This window comes from Myripristis murdjan, chromosome 8, assembly GCF_902150065.1.
Source record: "Myripristis murdjan chromosome 8, fMyrMur1.1, whole genome shotgun sequence".
NCBI classification, from domain to species: Eukaryota; Metazoa; Chordata; class Actinopteri; order Holocentriformes; family Holocentridae; genus Myripristis; species Myripristis murdjan.
The window spans coordinates 21,908,837-21,933,272 of record NC_043987.1 but is presented as its reverse complement, the minus strand read 5'-3'; the positions used below and the strand labels follow the sequence as shown (position 1 = coordinate 21,933,272).

The 24,436-nt window shown below is 41.7% G+C and overlaps 2 protein-coding genes across 2 annotated transcripts in view; one reads left to right on the top strand and one right to left on the bottom strand.

Annotated features, from left to right (window-relative positions):
- The first annotated feature begins 4,786 nt into the window (after positions 1 to 4,786).
- On the top strand, positions 4,787 to 6,242 carry aanat2 (arylalkylamine N-acetyltransferase 2). Its single transcript, XM_030058389.1, has 3 exons — positions 4,787 to 4,964; positions 5,351 to 5,505; positions 5,937 to 6,242. Exons 1-3 carry the CDS (start codon positions 4,799 to 4,801, stop codon positions 6,240 to 6,242), a joined length of 627 nt encoding a protein of 208 aa, XP_029914249.1. The 5' UTR covers positions 4,787 to 4,798.
- A 700-nt stretch (positions 6,243 to 6,942) lies between these two features.
- Positions 6,943 to 24,436, bottom strand: part of rhbdf1a (rhomboid 5 homolog 1a (Drosophila)) — a 34,093-nt gene continuing 16,599 nt past the window's right edge. The window contains exons 2-18 of the mRNA XM_030058831.1: positions 20,603 to 20,747; positions 20,309 to 20,448; positions 17,638 to 17,851; positions 15,721 to 15,927; positions 15,311 to 15,433; positions 14,963 to 15,126; positions 14,153 to 14,404; positions 13,908 to 14,019; positions 13,686 to 13,760; positions 13,096 to 13,257; positions 12,876 to 12,976; positions 12,730 to 12,793; positions 12,297 to 12,391; positions 12,127 to 12,202; positions 11,061 to 11,161; positions 9,867 to 10,020; positions 6,943 to 7,982 (exon numbers count right to left, since the gene is read on the bottom strand). Of these exons, the coding sequence (XP_029914691.1) occupies positions 7,563 to 7,982; positions 9,867 to 10,020; positions 11,061 to 11,161; positions 12,127 to 12,202; positions 12,297 to 12,391; positions 12,730 to 12,793; positions 12,876 to 12,976; positions 13,096 to 13,257; positions 13,686 to 13,760; positions 13,908 to 14,019; positions 14,153 to 14,404; positions 14,963 to 15,126; positions 15,311 to 15,433; positions 15,721 to 15,927; positions 17,638 to 17,851; positions 20,309 to 20,448; positions 20,603 to 20,719 (2,577 nt within the window). The 5' untranslated portion in view covers positions 20,720 to 20,747 and the 3' untranslated portion in view covers positions 6,943 to 7,562. The remainder of the gene's footprint in view (positions 7,983 to 9,866; positions 10,021 to 11,060; positions 11,162 to 12,126; positions 12,203 to 12,296; positions 12,392 to 12,729; positions 12,794 to 12,875; positions 12,977 to 13,095; positions 13,258 to 13,685; positions 13,761 to 13,907; positions 14,020 to 14,152; positions 14,405 to 14,962; positions 15,127 to 15,310; positions 15,434 to 15,720; positions 15,928 to 17,637; positions 17,852 to 20,308; positions 20,449 to 20,602; positions 20,748 to 24,436) is intronic.

Below are 24,436 nucleotides of genomic sequence, written 5' to 3'. Positions count from 1 at the left end.
AACATGACCTCTACATGAACTTGGAGGATGTCTCTCCTGAGCCCGTCAGTCAGGGCTAAAACCTGCCCCCTGCTGGTCAGCAGGCAGGAAACTGGTGTGCTGTGGTGATGTTGAACTGCACACATGAACCAGGCAAATGACTTTATCTTCCATGTAAAAGGCCTTGTGAGCCTTTTCAGCTTTGATGTATGTCTGTGGCACATTTACAGTTATCAGTGTCCTGAAGGAAAGTTTATGATGATCTAAGAACGAAACATTATTTTTATGTTGTGGTCTCTTATGATCTATAGAATACAAAAGAACACATTACCCCTCAGAAGCTACACTAACCTCAAATGACAGTGTTCAACAGGAAACTTGGGTAATTTACAGTCCAACAGACACAATCTTTTATGCAAGGCTGGAAGAGAAAACAGCTTGCACCATTGACAAATGAATTACAGTAAATAATTACAGATAAAACTAATAAACAAACATTTTTTTCTGTCATTATCCACAGCTTAGACTGAGTTCAAGGCAAACCCCTTGAGGTTAGACATAAGTAAAACAGATGGGGACTTGTGTGTGATTTATGCTGTAAGATTTGGAAACAAAAATGAATAACTGAAGGAAGAAGCGTCACACTGAGGTAGGCATTATTTAACAAGGGATCGCACTCATCTTGGGCGGGAACAAAGTGCATTTCTCACACATGAACCATATGGTGCAAAGTCTCATTTTGCAGCAAGCCCATGCACGCTCCACTGTGACGTCATTACATGTCACGAAAGGAGCAGAGGGAGCAGCCGTCAGCCTCTTTCACCACGTTACAGCCCCCTGTAATGCCCCCTGTGTCATTAGAGAGAGGCAGGAGGGACAGAAGAGAGAGAGAGAGAGAGAGAGAGAGAGAGGTGATGGCCAGAGTAATTATAGCTTTGCATTTTTCACTAGTTTTCACTTTTTATTTCATTGTTAAATTTGTTTTCAGTTCAGTGTAGATGCAGGTAAATTCCAAAGTTGGGTTTCAGTTTAGTTTTTACTGATTAAAATGTTTAGTTTTAGTTTAGTCTTTATCGGTTTCATAATTAGCTTTAGTTTTTGTTATAATACGCAGGGTGTTTGTCAGGGACAGGATTTAAAAAGTTCCCGGTAGGTTTTACTATACAACCACAACACCTTGTGAAGGCAGTTGACTCACAGTCATGTCGACGTCCAAATCTCAAGACACATCAGCACCAGCGCTTGTTGTGGTGACAAATCTGAACAAAAGACTAAAATCAAAGACATTTTCTGTATATTTTTATTTTAGTTTAGTTAGCGTTGTACGTAAACAATATTGTTTCAGTTAGTTTTTTTTTTCTAAAGTCTAGTTTTTAATTTATTTCAGTTACCTAAAATGTTCACATCTAGTTTTATATTTTATTTATTTATTTATTTTTTATTTTTTATTTTTTTCAGTTAACTGTAATAACCCTGGTGATGACATGCAGCAAAGCTCTCGGGCTGGAAAGTGTTTAATTTAATGGCACTCTGATCCACTGCAGTATAAACTGCAAACATATTGCACTGAGTGCTTCAATACGCTCTGTTGCATGAGTGCTTTAAGTGCTCTCAGGTCATTCACAAAGTAATAAATGTTAAGTGGACCATCATATCCAGTGGGGTTAATTATCCTCAAACTAAAACAGGTCCACAATAAGAGGCAAAAACATACATTGTTAACAAACAATAATTAAAAACACCGACATTTCTTGCAGCTGTGGTGTAATGCTGAAGTTATTCACTGTGTGGGTGCAGTGTTCAAATGGATGAAGCATTTTCTACTCCATCACATCGTGGAAAACCCTCTTCCTGAATGACCTTCTCTCATCAGATGAAGAAAACCCAAACCAGTAGCAACAGGTGTAAATCAGAGTGATGTGATGTGTGTGTGTGTGTGAGAGAGAAAGATTGTGTGTGCTCACGTGCCGCTTTTCTGTGTGTGTGTGTGTGTGTGTGTTTGTGTGTGCCGTAAATGAGATTAGTGTCTATGGCACGCTCAGCTAGTAAGGTCAGTGGGTGAGCTTATACATAAAGCCAGACAGTTTAATCTGCTACCAGCTTTCCAGCCACAAAGTCTCACAATTCTCTTGTCAGACTCAGCTGTGATGACAGTTCATTTCTAGTATTTTTGCTTGTTTTTGTGTGTTTGTCTGCTTTCCCAGCCTCGCTTTACCCGAATCAGCTGGTTTTCAAACTTTTTCATGTTCCATACCCCCCAGACTTCATTAAGCTGCAAACCGGACATTTAAAGAGACCCTGATGTGAAAAAATATTTTAGCTTTCATGAGTTGTACTGTTTAGATGTCATACTTGAACAGTGGCAAATAAATTCAAAGTGATGAGATGGAAACATAATGTTAAATTAGATTAAACACAAATTAAATTATTGTGAAATTAAGCCATTAATATAAAGACTCCCATTTAGAAAACCACTTACCTACATGACGAGGTCACAAAACTCTGTATCTAAAATACTTTAGATAGATAGATAGATAGATAGATAGATAGATAGATAGATAGATAGATAGATAGATTTACTTTATTGATCCCAAACTGGGAAATTCTTAAAATACTTTGTCATTCAGTCCAAGGTCGTCAGGAGGAATTATTAGTCAACAACAAAGACTGACACTTTTTCCCTCAGACGTTTACAATCAGCTGCACAGATTAGGGAGTTGCAGGGTGAAAAAAAAAAGGTCACTGTGTACGTGTTGTTTGTAATATCTGATGCGGCCATCGGCTTGACGCTAAGGGGATTTCTCATCCATCGCTGTGAAGCAGCTCGAATTCAGGGATGCACTGGAGTGAAATAATCATCCTTAAAGCAATTCCACCAGTTTGATCGACAGTAAACAATATTAAGCTTAATCTTCAGGTCAGGTGAGTACAGTGTCAGAGAAACAATAATAATAGTAAAAAAAAAAAAAAAAAAAAAAAAAAAAAATCAAATCATTAAATAAAGGTCACATGATCACTAACACTGATGGCATTCAGTATCTTTCATCCTGATTATGGTTAATAAGAGAGTTGCAAATACTGTATTTAAGATTAAAAAGAACAGACAGAGGGGCTTGTCTTATTTTTAGTTAGTATAGACTTGTCTTTACTATAAAGAAAAGAGAGGATTTGCATTTTCATTTCATTCATTTTCATTTGAATGAGAATTCATGTATATCTATGTGAATATTTCCAATTGTCTGTTTAGAATGAGCTCTTAGAAACTCTACCATACTGTCCTGTGCTGTGGAGGGAGTCAGCATAAAAGTGTTTACATCATGCGACTCAAACCAAGTACTTTTTCATTTAATTAGTGAGTGCTAAACCTCTTTGAGGCAGGGAATCGTCCCAACAAAAATCCACACAAATCTCCCCCTCCCTCGGCACAGTTCAATTAGCCCACATGTCCTCGGTGTCCCCAAACACGCGTTACGGCCGTGTCCAGTCACACCACCCCTCGCTCATCCCCCAGCCCTGAACACACAGCACACACACGAGTGCACGGTTTCATGTGCCGCTGTACATGTGAAGACAAATCCTTCGTCATCATTGCTGAACAGCAGCGCTGTGTGGTGGAGAAACAACCTAATGAACATATTGTCACATAGATACAGTGAAGCCACATGAATTATTGTCATTCATTCTCAAATCTGGCATGAATTCTCCTCGTCACAGAAACAGGTTAAACACACTGAATACTTCGAATTAAAAGGAAAAGAAAAAGGTTGGGTGATAGTTAAAAGATGATACATCCTTAGCACCTAACAAAGCAGTATACAGAGGGTCAATCATTTCAAATATGAACATATACAATGAAATGTATATATTTGACAACAGACATAACTATATACTTGCAGCTACACAGTTGAAAATACCTCTGAACTGAAATGTTTAACTCCTTGAGCTCCGATTCCAACTTAAATTCCCCTTCAAAGTCAGAAAAAAAAAAAACAAAAACATTTGTTTATTTGTATATTGAACAACAATGTCACACCTATAATCTGTATCTGCTGTGGCAACTACATCACACTTATATTGTGTGGATTAATGGCATTGTTTTATAGTTATTGTGGCTTTATTATGGCTGCACCACCACACCAAAATGAAAATATCTACATGTATTATGCATCAGTTTAGACACATTTCCCTGTAACTCAGCAGAACATATTTGCTATCTATGGGAACCTTGGGATCTCCACGAGAATTTAATAGTCAAGCTCTAGGGTTTGAACAAAGCTCGGCCTTACAGCATGCATTTTTGATGATAAACCCACCCTCTGCGCCTGCGGGGGTTCGAATAGTTTTTAACAAACATACGAAACTGACAACACATGGGACATGATACACTGAGAGAGGTAGTTCTGGTCATGTGATTGCAGGGGATTTGGAGAATTTGGAGACACGTGCACAGACAGCTATCCTACTTTGGGACGACCACTTTGTGAGATCAGAAAGAGAGAGAGAGCGAAGAGGAGAAGGGGCAAGAGATTGAAGGAGCAGAGGAGGAGGAGAGGAGCAGAGAAGACACGAGGGTCAGCATCTCGTCTCCTGAAGTGAGTTAGATTACAGTCGAGGGTGTGGGAGAGGCAGGCAACAGTTTATCCTCAGTTTTTCTGGCAGGCTTTGTCATCCTCACTTGCTACTAACAGCCAGTGGTCTGCATCACTGACAGCCCTGCTATAAAATTTATTACACAAAAGACTGGAAAGGAAGAAGACCGATTAAGAAAAAGGAGCAGACAGATAGAAAGAGCCTCAGCATCATCTATTATTCAGGCACCATGACACAGCAGGTCAGCATCTCGCCTTTCCTCAAGCCCTTCTTCCTGAAGACGCCTGTCGGGGTGGTCAGCCCTCAGCGTCAGAGACGACACACACTCCCTGCCAGCGAGTTCAGGAACCTCACCCCGCAGGACGCCATCAGTGTGTTTGAGATCGAGAGGGAAGGTACGGCCACTTCCTGATGCTCACAAACACAACATTTCTTAGAAAGGATGCATTACAAACTCTGAATACCAACAGGGTGCATTTTGCTGCATGATATGTGTGTTTTTAACATGTGACTAAGTTGTATTTGATGTGAACATCTAGCCTCTATTTGTATTTGAAAGAGAAATACATTTTGTCAGATGTCTTATTTCAGACACACATATAAAAATCAACACATAAAGACTAAGTCAGTAAGTGCTGGTTAAAACAGCTTTTATACAAACAAGCAAACATAATTACATTGGCACGTTCATTTCATTTATCTTGTGTCCTTTTCCTCATCTGTATCATTAGTCTAAGGGCATGACTTATTTTTGTGTTGTCTGTTCCTCTCCTCCCGTCAGCATTTGTCTCTGTGTCTGGAGAGTGTCCACTGACCCTCGATGAGGTGCTCAGCTTCCTGGGCCAGTGTCCCGAGTTGTCCCTGGGTTGGTTTGAAGAAGGACAGCTGGTGGCTTTCATCATCGGCTCTGGCTGGGACAAGGAGAAGCTTTCACAGGTAAGAAAACACACCCTCTTTTTAGAAAATCTCTAAAACATGCATTTATTGATGTGACACATTATGGCCTTTGAAAAGCAGGCAAAACTTTCACGTAATTGACTCTGACAGCCAACTATGGCCTATTAAATACTGTGATGTGAGCCAATAAACTGGGGAAATGTGTGTATCTTGTCCTCCATGACTTGATGATTTGGGATGCGCTACCTTTTCATTCTTAATGATTATACCTGTTAAAATAAAGGTCAAATAAAATAAAAAATAAAAAACTCTTTCTGATTATTGGATTTTGTTGTTTTGCTCTCCAATGAAAATCATTCTGTTGAAGTGCAGCCTACTCCTTCAACCAACCTACTACAGCTTGTCAGTCTGTTTTTATAGGTCACACCATACTGATATCAATAATGCTTCTTTTTAACTTTCCCATCCAGGAGGCCATGACTCAGCATGTCCCAGACACTCACACAGTGCACATCCACGTGCTCTCAGTGCACCGTCACTGTCGCCAGCAAGGCAAGGGCTCCATCCTCCTGTGGCGCTACCTGCAGTACCTGCGCTGCGTGCCGGGCCTCCGCCGGGCTCTGCTGATCTGTGAGGAGTTTCTGGTTCCCTTCTACCTCAAGGCCGGCTTCAAGGAGAAAGGGCCATCAGCCATCACCGTGTCCAACATGTGCTTTCAGGAGATGGAGTACCTGCTCGGCGGGCAGGCTTATGCCCGACGGAACAGCGGCTGCTAAGATGAAAACCCATTCTCCTCCCACATGTCACGTCTCTATAACACAGACTCAGGGCAGTCATGGTGACCAAAACACAGCTGACAGAGGGGAAGATACGGAGAGGCACAGGGCCTGTTTGCACAGCTAGTTTGAGCAGCAGGAAGGGTTTACCTGACTTCCTAATGTCAGTACCTCACTGAGTTTTTTGATCTACTGCAGCAAGCAGAGTGGACTGCAGAACCACATAGGGGACAAAGAATGGATTCATTTCTTTGGTCTGAAAGCAAACCAATGGCTTCCCACTGCCAACAAATCAATACTTGTTTTACCAATGGCAAGACTTAGTGAGTTTATTATTAGTATTGTTTATTCTGTTTCTTTGTGTAAAATTGTCATTTTATTTGATTTGTGATGTAATGCATTAATGAAAAGTCTTGCCACTGCTTTTAAACTCTAGTTGTGATGTAAATACTCTATTTTTATAAAACATTAGTGCAAACATGCAATGAATTCATCAGCTGTGGTTCATTATTTTATATGTGATTTGTAAATTTTTATAATTGCCATTTATGAGTATTGAAAGAACTACAACAATTAGGTGACAGGAAATAACATTTCTTTGAGATAAAGTGGATAAATCGTCTATAGGCTAGTTGAATATACCTTGTGGAATGTTTTAGTCAGGTATTTTCTTGAACTGAAGAAAAAGTCAGACAAATGCTAATTTGTAGATTTTTTTTACTCTTGTATTCAGTTACATGTGAGTAGACAGGTAGCTAAAACACTACCGTGTTTAAAACAATCATCACTTCTTGAGAAGCAATAAACAAATAAAAGAAAACATTCGAGTGCTCAGCATAATGTAACAAAAATATGGCAGTAGTTGGTACATTTATCAACAAGGCACCAAAGGTATCAATATGTGATTTTTGTCCCTGGTTCTTTACAAGGTTGCCTGAATAATAATAAAACCTACTTCTGGACTGTGAATGTAAAAAACGAAATATTCCTTCTCTCTGTACCAGTGCTGGCTTTGCTAATCCCTGCCTCACACACAAGGGCAGCTGGGAGCTTTCATGAGGTTTAGAAGTGCCATACATTTGTTTCACTGGACCGTGAAGGAAGTGACAATGACTGCCGGTGAAAAGGAAGGTGATTACAGAACGTCCTTATGACGAGTGGCATATCTATTTATACTAACAGAGTAAAAAACACAAGCATATTGTCAAGAGTTCACAGAGAAGGGAGCGACACAAGGGCAGAGTGGAGACAGGGACCGGCTGATGTCATCTGTCAATCCACGTCTCCTGGCCTGATGTTCGCACACAAACTCTCCCAGCTTCAGTGGAGGTGAGCGTTGAGGTCGTACTTCTCACAGAATTTGTCCGTGAAGGGGATGCAGGTGAGCAGCTCGCACCATTCACACTTGATAGGGTAGACGTAGAAGAGCACCACGAGGCCTGCGAAGAGCCCGACAAACACCAACAGGAAGACGATGATCTGGCAGCGTTTGCGGTACATGTCCATGCGGCCAAAGCTGATGTACGGTAGGAAGGCGAACGACAGGAAGAAGCCAGAGATGAAACCACAGATGTGGGCGAAATTGTCGATCCAGGGCAGCAGGCCGAAGGCAAAGAGGAAGAGCACCACACACAGCAGCTTGATGAAGGCCCTCCAGGGCTGGGCCAGGATCTGCCAGCTCTGAAACAACTCCACAAACAGGCAGGCCAGGATCCCAAACTGAGAGCCCGCCGGCCCCACCTGAGACAGGCAGATAGAGAGAAAGAGAGAGGGACAAGTAAACCACAGGAAAAGTGAAATTCTCACAAATATCAAAATCCCAGTATGGCCAAGTGCATTTTCTAAATAGCAGGATTATTTACAGATTTCCTTTCTAGGCAAAGCTAAAATATGTAACAAAACACCATCATAAATGAAGTATTGTAGGGCCCTGGCCTGCAAATTGTATTCTCCAGACACAAGAAAATTTTTTTTGTTTTAGTACCATTTATCACTATTTTCAGTCAGTGAAAATTAAAATTATGATTTAAAAATGCTTGTTTAAAATCATATTGCTCAGTCCCAACTCCTGTACATGATGTGGTCATTTTAGGATACCTTTACACCCTGGATGGATAAGAAGCATGACTGGATGTACTGATGATGTATATAAGGCCGATTATATAATGCACACTGTACACAGGAGGATCGACTTAAGATAAACTGGTCACTCGTGCAGTTCATAGAAGCCAGTTAATATTACAAAACTGAGTTCATAGCTAAAGCAGGGAGGCGTAACATTAGAATCCACATTAGAAAAATATAAACTTTTTCTGTCCACATGTGGAAATTAGTGTTTGGCCTCACAATGGTCTGTTAATGACCTCCCCTCAGCATGCCAAGGAGTAAATGTACAAATGTATGCTGATGACACCATCACATATGCACATGGAAGAAGAGCAGAGCACTAATACTGTTATAGAGTGGCTGGCTTGATGATTCCTGCTTTTTCTTCTCTATCAAGCCATGTAAACATTCTTACCAGGGGAAAAGATGGACAATGCTGAATGAATTTAAATACCTGGTACTGACACGTCACCCCGCTCTTACATAAAAAAAAAAAAAAAAAAACAAAAACGCATAAAAAACTGATACAAATCTAGATAAATCTAGCCTAGCAAATTTCAGACACACTCTGAATTGTATGAGTAAAGATGCTGCTCTTATGTTTTTATATTCAGTGGTCTTTTCTCATCTTAATTACTGTATTACAAATCAGTCTCAATCAAATACGAGAGTTATCAAGTCTCTCCGCTCCATTTACAAAAAAAAGATTTGAAAATTTTGCACATAAAACAACATTATCACAATTCAATCATCTTTCTAAATATAACTTGTTTAGCTTTGAAAACTTCATCTTTTTCTCTGATGTACGGTTAGTTTACAAGCTTATTTATAATGTGGCTTCTTCTGCCTTCACTTTATTCAGAAAATACTTACAATACTTACAATACAATAACAAGATCTTTAGCTGTGAGAAATTGTGTTCTTCCCTATAGATGCACCACATTGGCTCTGCTCTTTCAATATAGGCAACTAAAAATCAGAACTCTCTACCATCTGATAGAAAAATGACTTCAGACTTGCACAATTTCTCAGTGACGCGCACATTAAATGCAACCATTGTGCTTACTTTCACCTGCCAGGGAGGATTAGCTGCTTAATGATATGTCTGTACAGTGCATCAAACTTCTTGTATTCTTATGGTTTTACATGTGTTCCCCTGTATGTTACATAAATCTGTGAATTTCCCAGTTTGGGATCAATAAAGAATACCTATCTATCTATCTATCTATCTAAATAAGTAAAATAAAAAATAAATAAATAAATAAATAAATACACAACACATTATAAAAACAGTCACATAAAAACTCAGATGACAAGCGTGAAGCAGTGGGTAAACAGCCAGACCCCACCCCTACCATCTGGACATTTGTTGACACTAGTTGTCACTTTCTATCTGTTCAGGGCTTGAGGGGAACATCAGCACATCATCACAACACCTGTGAGTCGTGCATGATGCTTTTGACACCGTTACAACAGACGGTGTGATAATGTCACTGTCTAAGTGGGACTGGTGATCACCTCTGCTCTGTAGGGTAGGAAGATGGCTGAGGCGAGGTTCCCTGTGATGCCACTGAGGATGTAAATGATTGAGATGCGCAGCCAGCCTGCCAGCTTTTCCAGGTCCCTCAGGATGGTCATCTGGAAACCCACCGACACCAGGCAGTGAAGGATTCTGGGATGAAAACACAGAGGACAAAATGCTGATGGACCGTGCAATCCTCTATAAATGATAAATGACAGCTTTGATCGCGTGTACGTGTGCAGGTGAAAGGCCACACATGTTGGGAAGATAATCCAAGTGCCTAGAGGAGGCGAGCGTCTCAAAAGCCAACCCGGTTGACTCTATCCATCAACAAAGCTCGTCTCAATCTCCTTGAAGCCTCATGAGTGTGAGCAGCAAGGGCACTTTCTTTAATTACCCAGGAGACAGATAAGAGACAGCATGAAGGTGAAGCGCTGCTCCACTTAAGGGTAACGTCAGCTCATTGCACTTACAGACTGACAGGTCTGAACTGCACTAATAAGGCGCTGGCATTTTGATACACAGGGTAAGACCATGAATGATGAATGAGTTCATCAGGATGTCAGTCAAAGATGGGGAAAAAAGGTTATTCATTGATTTTTTTTTCTACTTAAGCTGTGTAAAAGTATAAAACCAGATATTATAACTGCTATGAAATAATTATGTTAATTCACTGACCAATCACTACTTCTTTATCATTATCATCCCAAACACAACACATAGACGTCCTTATTTTTTCTCATCTTTATGTTGTGATGTTTGATGTTTTCATACTACTGATTCACAGGTGTGTGTGTGTGTGTGTGTGTGTGTGTGTGTGTGTGTGTGTATGCTGATGCTGGAATGTTTTATTCAAACCTTTGCACACTTTTTTTCCCCTCAAACATAACCACTGTCTTTGGCCACTGATAATCTTGCATATTATTTGGCTGATCTATTATTATTTGGATTTGGAAAGGCTTTGGCAACGTAAAATTACCAGTCACACACCAGATAATTTTGGGACTCTCAACTTATCTTTTAACCCACTGTGGGTGAACACTGGGTGCTGCCCTAGTCTTTGAAAAGCACTGACTCTACTTTATAAAAAGGTAAATGAAAACCATTAATGACCAACACAGCAGAGAAACAGCTCATTAGCCTAACAATGAAGAGACTGGCGACATGATGTCAGCAAACCACTGACTCACCCAGCATGCAGGAAGAGCGAGAGCCACAGTCTGTAAAACTGATCTGGGATCTCAGGATTGAGGAAAGGCAGTAGGCCACACACATCGTCCATGCAGTGCACCTGACAGAGGACAGAAAACAGCGTGTTGAGTCATCCTGAAACTGTTTTTTTTGTTTGTTTTTTTTTAAACTTTGCTGCAAAAGGTTAAATCAGTTACAGTCATCCTGAAACTGAAACTAACATCAGCAATGATATCAATCAGTCACACAGGAAAACACAATCTGGACAGTTTAAACAGATTTGGCCATGATAAAATATAACTGTCATACCAAAGAGCACAGCTGCTGTTATACCTACTTCTGTAACTGTATGTAATTTTGTATTGTCCTGTGTGTTTTTTGCTTCATACAGTTTGTTACATGTTTTAATTGTGACCTGCCAAAGGAATTGCAGATAAAAAAAACTTAGCTATAACTTAATATAACTCTGGTACAGTACATCCAATGGTAACTTTTATGTTTAACACTGCACATAACCCCTTACGAATAAAATAAATAAATAACTACTGCTGATGCGTCCTAGAAAATCTTTTTTTGAAGCAGAGCTTTTTAAGTCTTTGTTTATTAATCAGAAAATACACAGTATAGTCTGGCAATCGGTCATTTAAGAAACACATGATCTGTGTGCAATAGGCTTACTGCAGTGTTAACTGAAGTACTGATGGGCAACATATGCAGGACAAATGCACAATATGCATGTGATAGGCAAACTGAAAAAATAAACTACACTAGACTACAACATACAGAAGACTTCAACCAAACATACAGGCTTGGTTGGATATCCCCTACTTACTGTTTGAGAGAATGTAGGAGTTGCGTGTGCGTGTTTTTGTGCTTTTTCCAACCACAGTGTGTGAGACAAACTCCCCTTGGGGCTAATAAAAAGTCTTTATTCTGTTCTACTGCATGACTGTGATATGCAGAGATTACATTTGTGCTGATTAGACTCATCTGTTACCGCTGTGCTGAACCTCTTCTAAAGGCTTGATGGACAAAACCCATCAATAAGGAGAGAGAGCTGCTTACTTGAGAGCAGAGAGTAGCCTCCTCATGGAAGTAGCCCCTCATGAAGTCACAATATTCCCGGGAAGTGATTTCACACCTTGAAGAAAGCGGATGCCACAGTAAATTAGAGTCTTACATTATTCATTTAACTAGCTCACATGTTCTTATTGGGTTCATAAAAGTCTCCTCACCTCCCTTTGGTTCCGATGCAGCAGGGCCGGCCTGTTATGGTACAGTCTATGTGAGGCAGGTTGGTGTGGTTCCCTGTGTTGTACCTGGTGCAAATCTAACAAGCCAGAGTAGAGGAACAGCGGTCAACAAGTGAAATAACATCATCAACAAGTGATGCAGGCGCCACATACGCCACTGAATCAAAACTGGATCAAGGATGTGTAAGTTATAGCCTGAAATTGTGACCTTTAATTTTAGCATCCCCATCTGTGCGTGTTTCTAAAGCACTAGACACCAAAATGCATCACTCCTACGAAATTAATCAAACCAGTGGCATTTCAGCGTTTCAAGATTTCCTGTCTGACGTAAAGGCGGACACACAACCTCATCCATAATCCAATCCCCCAAGATTCCTGAGCCTGTGATGTCAGTCTGGGGTTTTAGTGTACCTACCGGCCACCTAGTAATATCATCAGGCCACTCATGAGGAGAGACTGAGGCAGGCTCTAGACATATCCTGCAATGAGGAAAAGACGCATCAATATCTGCTGATTGCTACTGCACTAAGCTATGAATGCACAAATGACATTGTGAGTTACCTTGGGTCCTGATGGCACACAGAGCCGTACTGTCTGTCTTTGCCGTTCAGCTGGGGAGTGCTCGAATGCCACGGCCACTTCACCCACACTGCCAGAGTACTCTAAGATACCAATTCACAGAGAGAAGGAATTTCAATTGCCCCCCTGTTTAGACAGGCAGTCCGATGAAAAATGGCAAGATCAGGGAAGACGGATAAAAAGCGAGGTTGGGATTACAAACCGAGCACTCCTCCTCAGAGGTTTGGACACAGCCGGAGCGATCGTTCCGCACGCAGCAGGCAGAGTTGCGTTCGATAGCTCTCTTGTCCCTGATCAGATCATGCACCTGCTTATCCTGCCGCATGCAGGGAGAGTATTTGGCCCCCAAGTGGATCAGAGCCTCCTGACAATTGACAGATTTTTACACGGTGAGGAGAGAGGCGCAGCGCATTCCAAGAGGCATATTTGCAACAGCAGATGTCTCCAACTGTATTCATTTCTATAAACCATGTTTTTCTCCCAGATAATATTAATCAAAAATCATACTACTAATGCATAAACCAGTGTTCATCAAATGGGGGTACCTCTCAGTACTGCAGGGGGTACTCGGCTGAAAAAGGTTTGAGAACCACTGGCATAGATGATACTGTCTTTTACGATATAATTTTAGAACGTATGCTACAGTATGTGAATTATTATATTTTCAGGGATGGTATTTATCTGCTTTTGCAAATGAACTCTTCATATATGTTTTTATGCAAAAGTATAAATGATTCCTTTTCTTATTTATATTATCTGTAGACCATAATGAAAAATGAAGAACGTGCTTACCGAACTAGGCCCAATCCAGAAGTTCTCCTGCTGTACAAATTTGACATTTTCATACACACCTTTGTTTCTTAAAACCTATCAACAGAAAAGACATACAAATCACAAAAAGCAGTATAAAGATTACATGTGATTTCGTGAGATAAACGCATTACATATATATAAAAAAAAAAAAAAAAGAAAAGCAATCAAGAAGAATCATCTACAAAGGGAACTGGGACTCACAGAATCAACAGTCTCATGCTGGGAGAAACCCACTGGTGCAATACCATAGATGCACACGGCCAAGATTGTGATCAGCAAATGGACAAAAGTAATCCAGTATGTAAAAAAAGGCCTGGAAGAGACAGAACATCTGAATCAACAAAAGAAAAAATTGCCGCGCTCTACTTTATCTAACAATATCGTCCACAGAGGTTTAGCGAAGAGAGAGAGAGAAAGATCTGAAGATGTGGTGAGCAGCACATTACCTATGGTCGTCCATGTCCTCTATCTGCCTCTTGACGTAGCTGTCGATGCGCTTGCGGTAGGTGCGGTTCGTGAGCTTCCCCACCATGCCTAACCCATACGGCCTCTTTTCTCTGGCGAAAAGCTTTTTGACGGGTACAACGATGCGCTGCCCCCGCCGCTGGCCGTTGACGCTCACCACCTCCTGCCGCAGGGGCACCTTTGGTGGTCCTGGAGTTCCTTCTTTGGCTTTACGCCACCCCCGCTCCAGAGGTCTGGCAGGGGAAGATGAGGCACAGAAATCAGCACAGGTGTGAGGACCAGGAAATAAGATCACATTATCCTAATATTCTGCAACCCTGCACAAGTTACTTAGAAGTTAATTGTTTTCATTACTAACTTTTAAGTTTCAGTGGTGCCACCTGAATATTTAACAGATTTTTTTGAATCTGTTAAATATTCTAAATATTGTTGCTCTGAAGTTCAAACTAAAAATATAAAGCGATGATGCTTTTTAGAATAAGAAACCAAGGGTTTAACTTCCCAAGGGGATAAGTTTGTTACTATTGTTGGTTTAGGATTGTTTGGTTTGTTTGGGAAAGCATACAGCTTGTGTAAATACAATGAAAATACTGAAGTCTATCATATACTGAAAAATGTTTTCACATAACATAGAAAGGTCTTAAATCAATCATTGTTTTACTAATTTATTAAGAATCTGATGCAAGTATCAGATCTGACACAGGCAGCCCTACTATTCAACTCCACGACCACATTTTGTAGACAATTACTCGCTTTTCAGACGCTGCGTGCTTTACTTGAGTTGGACTCACAGCATGAGGTGACTCCTCTCCAGCTCTGTTTTATCCAGAGCGCTGCCTGTCAGCTCCGTCTCATCCATCTTGCTGCTGGGCTCTACGTCCTTCATATCAGCCTCAGACGGGGACTCAAACACTTCGTCTGCAAATGTGGACAACTCCTCCTGCATCAGAATGTCCTACAGGTGGAAGGGGGAGATGTATGACAGGTATTAAAAATGGGGAAAGGGATCAAACCATTCGATGACGGATTACAGGATTTCCTGATAATGTTTTCTGTTAACAGTCTGGGTTATTACTTCATAATGACAAAAGCTGTGATGGGGCAATGACAAAGTAACAACACTGTATTTTATCCCGTACTCTGGCAAAGAAAGACGTGTCCAGTTCATCAGGAAAGTCAACCACATCCTCCTCCATGAAGCTGGCAGGGGTGAAGCTGCGCCTCTGGGCCCGTCTCAGAGTGCTGTCCCGCAATGAACGCCCCTGATACACACACACAAACACACACACATACATACATTCACAGCTGTAATCTCACAGTCACAGTTGCAATACAAAGCTTAAGTGCAATAAAGTGTGCACAGGAGAACAGGTGTAAGTATTTTATTTACTACACTATATTTGTGGCTTCATCAATATAAAATATACAAATTAGTTCTACTGAAGATAAATAAGCAAGACTTGGAACAAGATGGATATTTTGTAATGCTTCATTTTTAGATTTGTAATATCATATATTATTTTAAGCATTGCAGTGGATCCTGTCTCACCTTGACCAGCGCCGCTGCGGCCCTGAAGCTCATCTTGGCCACAGACTCCCTCTTGCGCCGGCGAGGCAGTCGGTTCAGACCTGAGCGGGAGCTGGTGAAGGAGCAGAGCGAGGCGGCGCCGGGGGTGATGGGGGTCTGAGGCACGCTGTAGCCGTCCACCTCCTCCACCATGCGGAAGGCCCGTCCTCGCGCCAGCGGGTCCACGATCTGGGAACAAACAGGAAGAAACGGCAGCAGTTAGAATGGAAAGAAAGATGAAAAATGGGACAGAGAAAGCCAAATTTCACCTGTGGTACTGTCTTAAGACATACATGAGATCAATTCAGAATATGTGACTGGTAAGGAGAACATACAGTGGTGGAAAAATGTTTTCAGACACCCCATGCATTTGTGAAATATTGCATTAAGGATCACTCTTAGGTCTTCAAGTGCAATTTCTTTTAGTACGGTCACAGCCAAAATACTAAACAAATCCTAAAAAAGCCATTAAAAACTTAAAATTGATTGGTTCCATAAAAATACATAAGAAATTTTGAGTATTAGGTCATTTTGGTACCAGTGATGAAGGTCATTCTTTTTATTAAAAGACACAATTTTTCTTGCCAAGCTTTGTGTCTATATAAAGCTAGCACATTTGAAAGTTCTTCAGACACAAAACTGGCTAAAACAAGGAACGTAACGCAGGAAACACGCCTGAAGATAAAGATTAAACTGTCAAGAATTTGGTTTTGTTAGTTTTTCTTGTAAACAATAAACAAAAAAATATAATTTGTATTTGTTTGTATCTGTCTAATGCAGCCACAGCTTTTGAAACACAAAAAAGATTTTTCCACAAATATTTCATGATAATATTTGAGATTGTGAAATTGTGTAAAATTTTAAGGGTTTCCAAAAACTTTTTTCCACCACTGTATGTATTGAGCAGCAACCAATCAAGAGAGCCATTTTGTGACCGGTGTGATCTGTATGTTAAAAAGTCCTTGTGGACTGGCTTATGCGGGCAAAACAAATACCACGCATAAGACTCGGATAGCAGAACACCACAACGCAATATGCATAGGTGATGACATGAGGATAACATATAATACCCACTCTTCATCACACAGGAACTGAACTTGTTCTCCCTCAGAGGCAAAGAGGAGACAGGGAAAGGTTCCTCCAACAGGATCTTTTTCTGGACTTTTCTGAAGATTTCGCCATCAAACACTTCTCATTAATTTTAATAACTCTTTAAAATATCTGGGCTCTCGCCTTACTTGCAGAAGAAGTAGGCGAGGCTCTTTCTGTAGTTCTTTCTGTGTTTTTAATTTTACCAGAGTGATACCATCCTTGATAAAAGTATTTCTTGTATCACACACAGTTTACTTGAATAGGCTGTTCAGATTTATATGATCAAGTCAATATATATTTGATGAATGAGTAAGTTTTTCTTTTCCTGTTTTTTGTTTTCTAATCTAAGTTTTTTAGTCTGACTGAGGAGATTGAGAGATATTATGATTCTTACCACTCATCTTAGTGAATGACTATAACAGATCACTTGTACCTGTATCTGTAATGTAATAATAATAATATGTAATAATAATGTTATGGTGGAATATCTGAGGCGTCTCTACAGGGTTGCCATTCTTCCTGCTGAACCTGCATTAACCATTTTTGGTTTTTTGGTTAAAACAGATGTGTATATGTACATTTGGACTGTTCGACACATATATGTACTGTACCACCACCAAGTTCAAAACTAAACCACCACCACTCTCTTACTAGTTTCCTATTTCTGCTTCCAAACAAGATGTGAAAACAGACTCAGCTCTATTTGATCTGACAATTTCCACGGTGTTTTTTTTTTTTTTTTTTTTTTTTTTTTTTACATAAATGATACAGATTTAAGTAAGAACATCATTTTGTGTATTGTTGTACCTTCTGCATGCCATGCTGTGAGGCGGGGACGTAGAGAGGAGGTGGCGTCTCCGTGCTGGTAAGGGAGATGTTGTCCTGGCTGGGCAGATCCATCTCTCGGAGCACCTGCGGCTTCAGTTTCCCGTAGCGCAGGCTGCAGTGGCGCAGGCTCTTCCTTTGCCATTTCTGTGTGGCATCGCCATCCTTACTGACCCCAAACCAGTCCGCTGTGCCCCTGACACCACAAACACTGTCCTTTCAGTCCCGGGCCACACATCTCACAAACCCATACACATGCTCGTTTTGCAGTTTGTCCCTCACAGAGATTAAAGGCTAGCTATGTGGCACAGAAAAACTTGCCAAAGAGATACAGAACCACTGACTGATGTCCCTCCTAAGAGCCCTTTATGGAGGAGAGGGTCGGCAAACATGCAAGGTACTGATAAGGCCAATCTTTGCAGGATGGGGAAAAAAGTGCCCTAGATATTACAAGTAATAGGAACAGTTGGAGGGAATAAGCCCAGGCATGTTCATGTCTGGACAAATAGAGGACAGGTAGCCAAACACACACACACACGCCCACGCCCGCACACACAAACACACACACACAGACACACTGCGTGTATTGATAGCAGGATCAAATGCCATCCCAAAGTCTACAAGTTCAAAGAGAGAGGGAGAGAGATTACCAGGCCCCTTAGTTTACTGGGGATGTGACACGGCGAGTAAAACCCAGTGTGTTCTGACTTAGTGACTTTTAACTCACACAAGCATTCAGAAAATCAAAATAATTCAGAGAATAAAGGAATTCCTTTTACGTTTTATTTTGTGTTCCCCGTTCACCACATGGTCACCTTGCACTAAACCCTGATGAATAGAGTCATGTTGTTGAAGCCGCAGCTTAATAAGTACCAGAGCAAACAATGTCCCTACTCCCCGAGGCCAGGAAGTGGAAGTGGAAACATTTTACACAGGAAGTTTGGGCAAGCTAGCTGTTTCTAAACTAGCTAATTACCAGCTGCAGATTATTCATGTAGAATGCTCAATGCCCTCAAGCCCTGCACTAAGCACAGCTAACAACCCTACTGAGTGAATAATACGACGGCATTATGGCCCAGTTAGGTAAATCTATATCTCACCAGCTCAGCCTTCCCTTCATTGCGTAATTCTGATAAAATTATACCAGGCTGTCTTGTGCTCTGTGTGTGTACTCTGTCCTACAGATATGTGTCGGTGACGTGACTGAATAGCTGGCATTCCAGCAGCTGTGTGCTCCTCCCTTTGCCTTGGTGCTGCTGTAGCTGTGGCCATGCCCTCGCTGACCTTCGCTTCTATTAATAGGCGCAGCATAGCTGAACACCTGGATGCCTAGGCCTGGGCTGGTCTAATGTAATGTGGGTCCACTAAACCAACTCAGCCAAAGCAACCCTAGACACAGCCTTAATTCTCCGACTCACTAATGAGTCCCACTCAAGACCGACAACAGTCCCTGTGTGATGAATGCTGTTTGACAGATGTGCACGGAAACATGTGTGGTCCCTCCCCCTTCCAAGCTTGCTCATTACTGTAGCTCTGAATTAAGAGGAATGTATAACAGGAAAATAGCAGCAATGGGTTTTGCACCCCTGTTATGACTAATCCAAGATGTGCGGGTTGTGTCAACGTCATGCCACAACAGTAATGACTGAAGAGGAAAAACGGTAATTCTGAATCTTATACTGTAGATCTCAAATTGTATGTAACAGTCACTAACAGAATGGGTGGATACCCAAAGAAGTATTTTAGGTATACTGTCAGCATCTCTACATGCACAAGAAAGTAAATCACCAACTCTGGAGCAGCAGAATCATTTATAGGACAATAATTAACAAAATCATGTCAGAATTAATTAAGACAACAACAGAACAATGTTTGATGTAACTAGACTGAATGACCCTGACCCTGGAGCCTGACCCTAACGTTTGCAGTCATGTGAGGGACTCCTTCCTGCAGTACCTGAGCAGGGTTCTGGAGAGTGAGTGGTGTTTCCTGGTGCTGCGGCGAGCAGCCCGCTGGCCCTTAATGGGCACCGTGTTAATCCGCTCAAAGTGCACCCTCCTGCTGCTGTGGACGGGCAGAGCAGGGCCAGGAGGAGGCCAGGAGGAGGCCAGGAGGAGGCCAGGAGGAGGCCAGGAGGGCCAGAGTAGGAAGGAGAAGGAAAGAGAAAAGACAAGAACAGGCAGTGAGAAGGAAAAGTGCAGCTGGACAGTGCTACAGCCATCATGCAACAGAGAGCAAAGCAGATTGTTAGGTAAAGAATAGTTTTCATTTATATTTTCCAAAAAAGTTATCAACAGGTGAATGGCATGAAGATTGTAAAGTTAATCAGACAGAGACATGCAATTTGGAAAAGGGTAAAGCAAGCAGACACACTGCAATCATATGGACAGACTGTTGTTTTTTTTTACATGCCACGGGACAGGCTGCCACTGTCTTCACTTAAAGTCATGAACTTCATACCATGTCATTACACAGTCCACAAACTGGAGACATGTACTGCAGCCTACCAGATGTAAAAACAAACACACTGTTTCATGCTGTCCAATTCTTCAGACAAATCTTGAGGGATGGGATGTCAAATGAGTTCATGCTACAGCCCAAATAAATCAATTTGTCCAAATATTAATCCTATGTGCTGCTGAGCTGTCATTACCTCTTGATGGTCTGAGTGATGGACGACTGGCGCTGCAGGACAGGCCGTCGGGGGTCAAAGAGGTCACGGGGCGGGGACTGGAGGTGACTGGTTTCCACTGGCATGCTGATACTGCGCAGGAACCCCTGTCTCTTCACCGGCTGTGCAAGAGGCAACATGTGTCAACACAGAAAAGTGAAAACATGACACTCAGTATTCTGGGTTTTGAGTGAATGAAAGAAATGGAGACAGAAAAGCACACCGAGAATGTGACTTTGAAACCTGGTGAGAAGGTAATTTGGCAAGGCAGCGTACCTGAACAAAAGTGGGAGGCTCGTCGAGTGACATCTGAGTGGCGGGAATGTCCAGTTTGAGCCACGGAGGTTTCTTCCTCTGCAGGCTGCTGGTGCTCTCCCGCCGTGGTTCAGCCATGCTCTCTGTACCACCCCAGGCCTGCCAGCTAAACGGAGGGAAAAGGAGTCTCAGTGAAACAAATATAATCTGAAGTGATTTTCATTCCAGTGCATAATCAGTATTAAATGTACAATTTGCAGTCAATAACCTCCCAATTACGTCTCAGTGATTTGTGCTAGACTGTTACACAAGAGGGCGCTAAGACTGCTTATTTCATCCAAGTAGGGTGTCAGCATTCCTCTATCAGTTTCTGCAAGGTTAACCACAGAAATGGTTAGAGAACAGCCTACAGCTGTTTACCCTTATCCAAAAAAAAAAAAGCACACAGAACCATTTAACAAGCAATAAATATTTGCGCTGAGGGAGTGAGGAAGTTTATAGTCTTAAAGCTAATCCCCAAATTCTATAGTTTAAATCAAACTTGATCTTTCCTTGTAGTTAAAAGTTGTTCTGCTCCCAGCAAACATCTATCAAAGCCTAATGACTATGTATGCATTCCCATGAAGAGGCTCGAGACCACAGGTGGTGCACAGTAAACCGTGCCCTCAGACAGCTTCCCTGTAGCTGGAGTCTTGTCATCACCCAGCCCTTCATTTGACTGTCCCACCATCAAACCTCACGTTGCTGGGCACTGTGGCTCACTTCCTGTTATTTTCTTAATTGCAGCTTCTATACTCCCGTGGAAAACTTAATCATTTTACCCTTAAACACGACACGGCCGCCATGTGCCCTTTGCAAGATGTAGCAGTATCCCACAAAAATCTGCGTAGGCATTGTTAACCTCATTAGGAATTAAAGCAATCCTTCATTCTGCAGGGGCAAGGAATGCACAAAATAATGACTGCCTGTGCACACTGAGCATTTCTGTAAACTTGCGAAACAGGGTGTCTCCTCAGTTATGGGGCTATTATAAAACCCAATGAATGTGGAAAATCCCCTCCCGCCCTGTTATGCCATGTTATTTGTCTTTCACAGTTTAGTTTTGCTGAGATGCCTCACAAAATGACATCCTCACACACTCACTGCTTCCATCACATCAGAGGCTTCGAGCCCAGCAGTCACACCAGGTCACGTCCTCACTTCTCTAGTTACGACTCACAGCTCCTTAAAAAACTACAAGGCTTACTACCAGCCACATCTGCTTCGCATTGCCATTTTAATGCACCGCAGGCTTCTGTTTTAGCCCAAGTGATGACGGGGAGTGTTTGGTGATGTTGTCACTGGATCTTAGGCAGAGAAGGAAGTGAAACCTCAAGCTGGGCACAATGGCGACAGGAGGGGTCATCGACACTGTGTTAACATTTAACCACAGTCTAGCTCTCATTTACAGAAATTTCACAATCCATCACTTCATAGCACAACACTGATACATGTATTCTACCATTATCCTGACACGAGGAATGTGAGAGAGTAATGGGTACCTATTAGGGCTGACACGGTAAAGAAAAAAAAAATCATATTGCAATTAACTGACAAACATTGTGACTGTGATAAGATTCCCAATTTTATTGCAGATGAAATTTTTTGCATCACAACGTTCATTTTCACAGAAAAACCTATTAAAATGAGGATGTGATATTTTGCCAGGGTAAGCACCAAACAAACACATTTTCCTGCATCTGGAGACTAAAATGCGTAGGCTAGGGCACCTCTGTAGCTTCTGTACTTCATTTATAAAGGTATTTTGTCACACATTTTACCATTATAAAAAAAAAAAAAAAACTGCAGCACCTGTGATTTGGATGCCGGACTCGGTCATATTGCAACTTTGTTTCTACGTCTGCATTTTAGCTTCTGCCTAGTTACAGCGAGGACTGAGGCTGCTGCTACAAGAGCAGGACAGTTACATCATTCATCCCCCTCCCTGCAAGGGTGAAATGTTTTGGCCTTGTGCACCTACGAGCCTCTGCTATGGAATTTTGTTTGACTTCCACTGACTTTGTGTCTGTCTGGACTGTAATGACTGGGCCAGATTAGCGAGGCAGACAGGAACAAAGCAGGCTGGTCCAGAGTGAGAGGGTACTGGAGTGGGGTCACCGAAGAGAGAGATGGGCGGCGCATCGGGGAGGGGGAGTGGTAAATAGCGAGAGAGAGTTGCAAAGTGATACATTTTATATCACATTCAATCTGCAGCCTAGACTTTGGGTAGCAGCATGCCCTCACTCACAGTTGATATGAACCCACTGAAACCTGAGCAAAAGCACTTGATTCCTTTCAAAAGGACCGGGGGGGGGGGGGGGGGGGGGGGGGGGGGCTAATTAGGAAAACAAACAAACAAACAAACAAATAAACAAAAAACTACAGAAAGTTGGTTAAAAATTGGCAAAAAAATACATGAAAAAATATTTTAAATAGAATTATGTTTATAATTATTATTAAATATATATTTTAAATTAAATGACAGTGAAAATTACCATAATATACCACAAAACCAGTAAATATTTACCACTAAATTACCAATAAATAAATAAATAAAGACATAAAGTGAATTTTGCCAATAGGGTTAAATACAATCATTCATTCATTTTCATTCATTTTCCGAAAAAAAGGTTGCAGGGGGTGCTGGAGCCTATCCCAGCGCTCACTGGACAAAAGGCAGGGGAAACACCCTGGACAGGTCGCCGGTCCATCACAGGGCAGACAAACAAACAAGCACATTCACGCACATATTCACACCTAGGGGCAATTTAATATCTCTAATTCACCATTTAAATAAAACCTTTAAAGAAAAGCCTATGAGATCCTGGATTTCAAACGGTTAAACTACTCTTGCTGTAGTTCTATGGACAGGAATCATCATCATCAGACCCCGTCTCTCCCACAGACCAGTTAGTAACACCAGCACTGCAGGAGGGACATGCAAATCTGTTGACAGTATCTGTGCCTGTGCACTACTCACAACGACACTGGTAGCCCAGGGCTACAGCACGCGACATTTAATTACTTTTGCCATTAGCTCAAACAGCGGGGCTCCTGATAGAGGGAGAATGTGTGTGTGTGTGTGTGTGTGTGTGTGTGTATGGGGAGGGGGGGGGATCAGATGCAGGTTTGCAGATTATATCACAGGATGAAATGAACTGGGATTATACTGAAAACAGGGAGTGAGGAAACCTAATTGTGTTCCATGCTGAACATTGTTTCCTGGCCCTGGTGCCTGAGCCCTGGCTCCTCCTGCCTCTGCTCTGCCTCTGTTTTCCCTAAATGCTGCTGATGTTCTGCCTCCAGGGCTTTAAACAGGGATGTATGGAGGCCAACTAAGCAACTTTGATTGTTCCTGTGCTGAGGTCCTGTGTTTAATGTGTTTTTCTCCAGCCTACTGTCTTGTACTACTTCTGCTTACTCTAACATGCATTGTATTTCTGTGTGTGCAAAAGCCATCTATAGGCAATCAGAGCTTCAGCCTGCTCATAAGATTGTGCCCACACAGAGAGTGAGAAAGACACAGAGAGAGAGAGAGAGAGAGAGAGAGAGAGAGAGAGAGAGAGAGAGAGAGAGAGAGAGAGAGAGACATTTAACATATATCAGATATATTTAAAACTATGGAAATTATGTGGGAAGGTAGTTGGGACATCTGACTGCTTCAAACGATACTGAGCCTAAGATTAAGGAGAATTAACATCTCATACAGCATGCATAACAGTGACGTTTTAATACCAGAAGGTATATGCAGAACGGCGGTGCCAACTGCATGCATTTCAACATGCAAAATCCGATGCTGCAGCATAAATACAGACA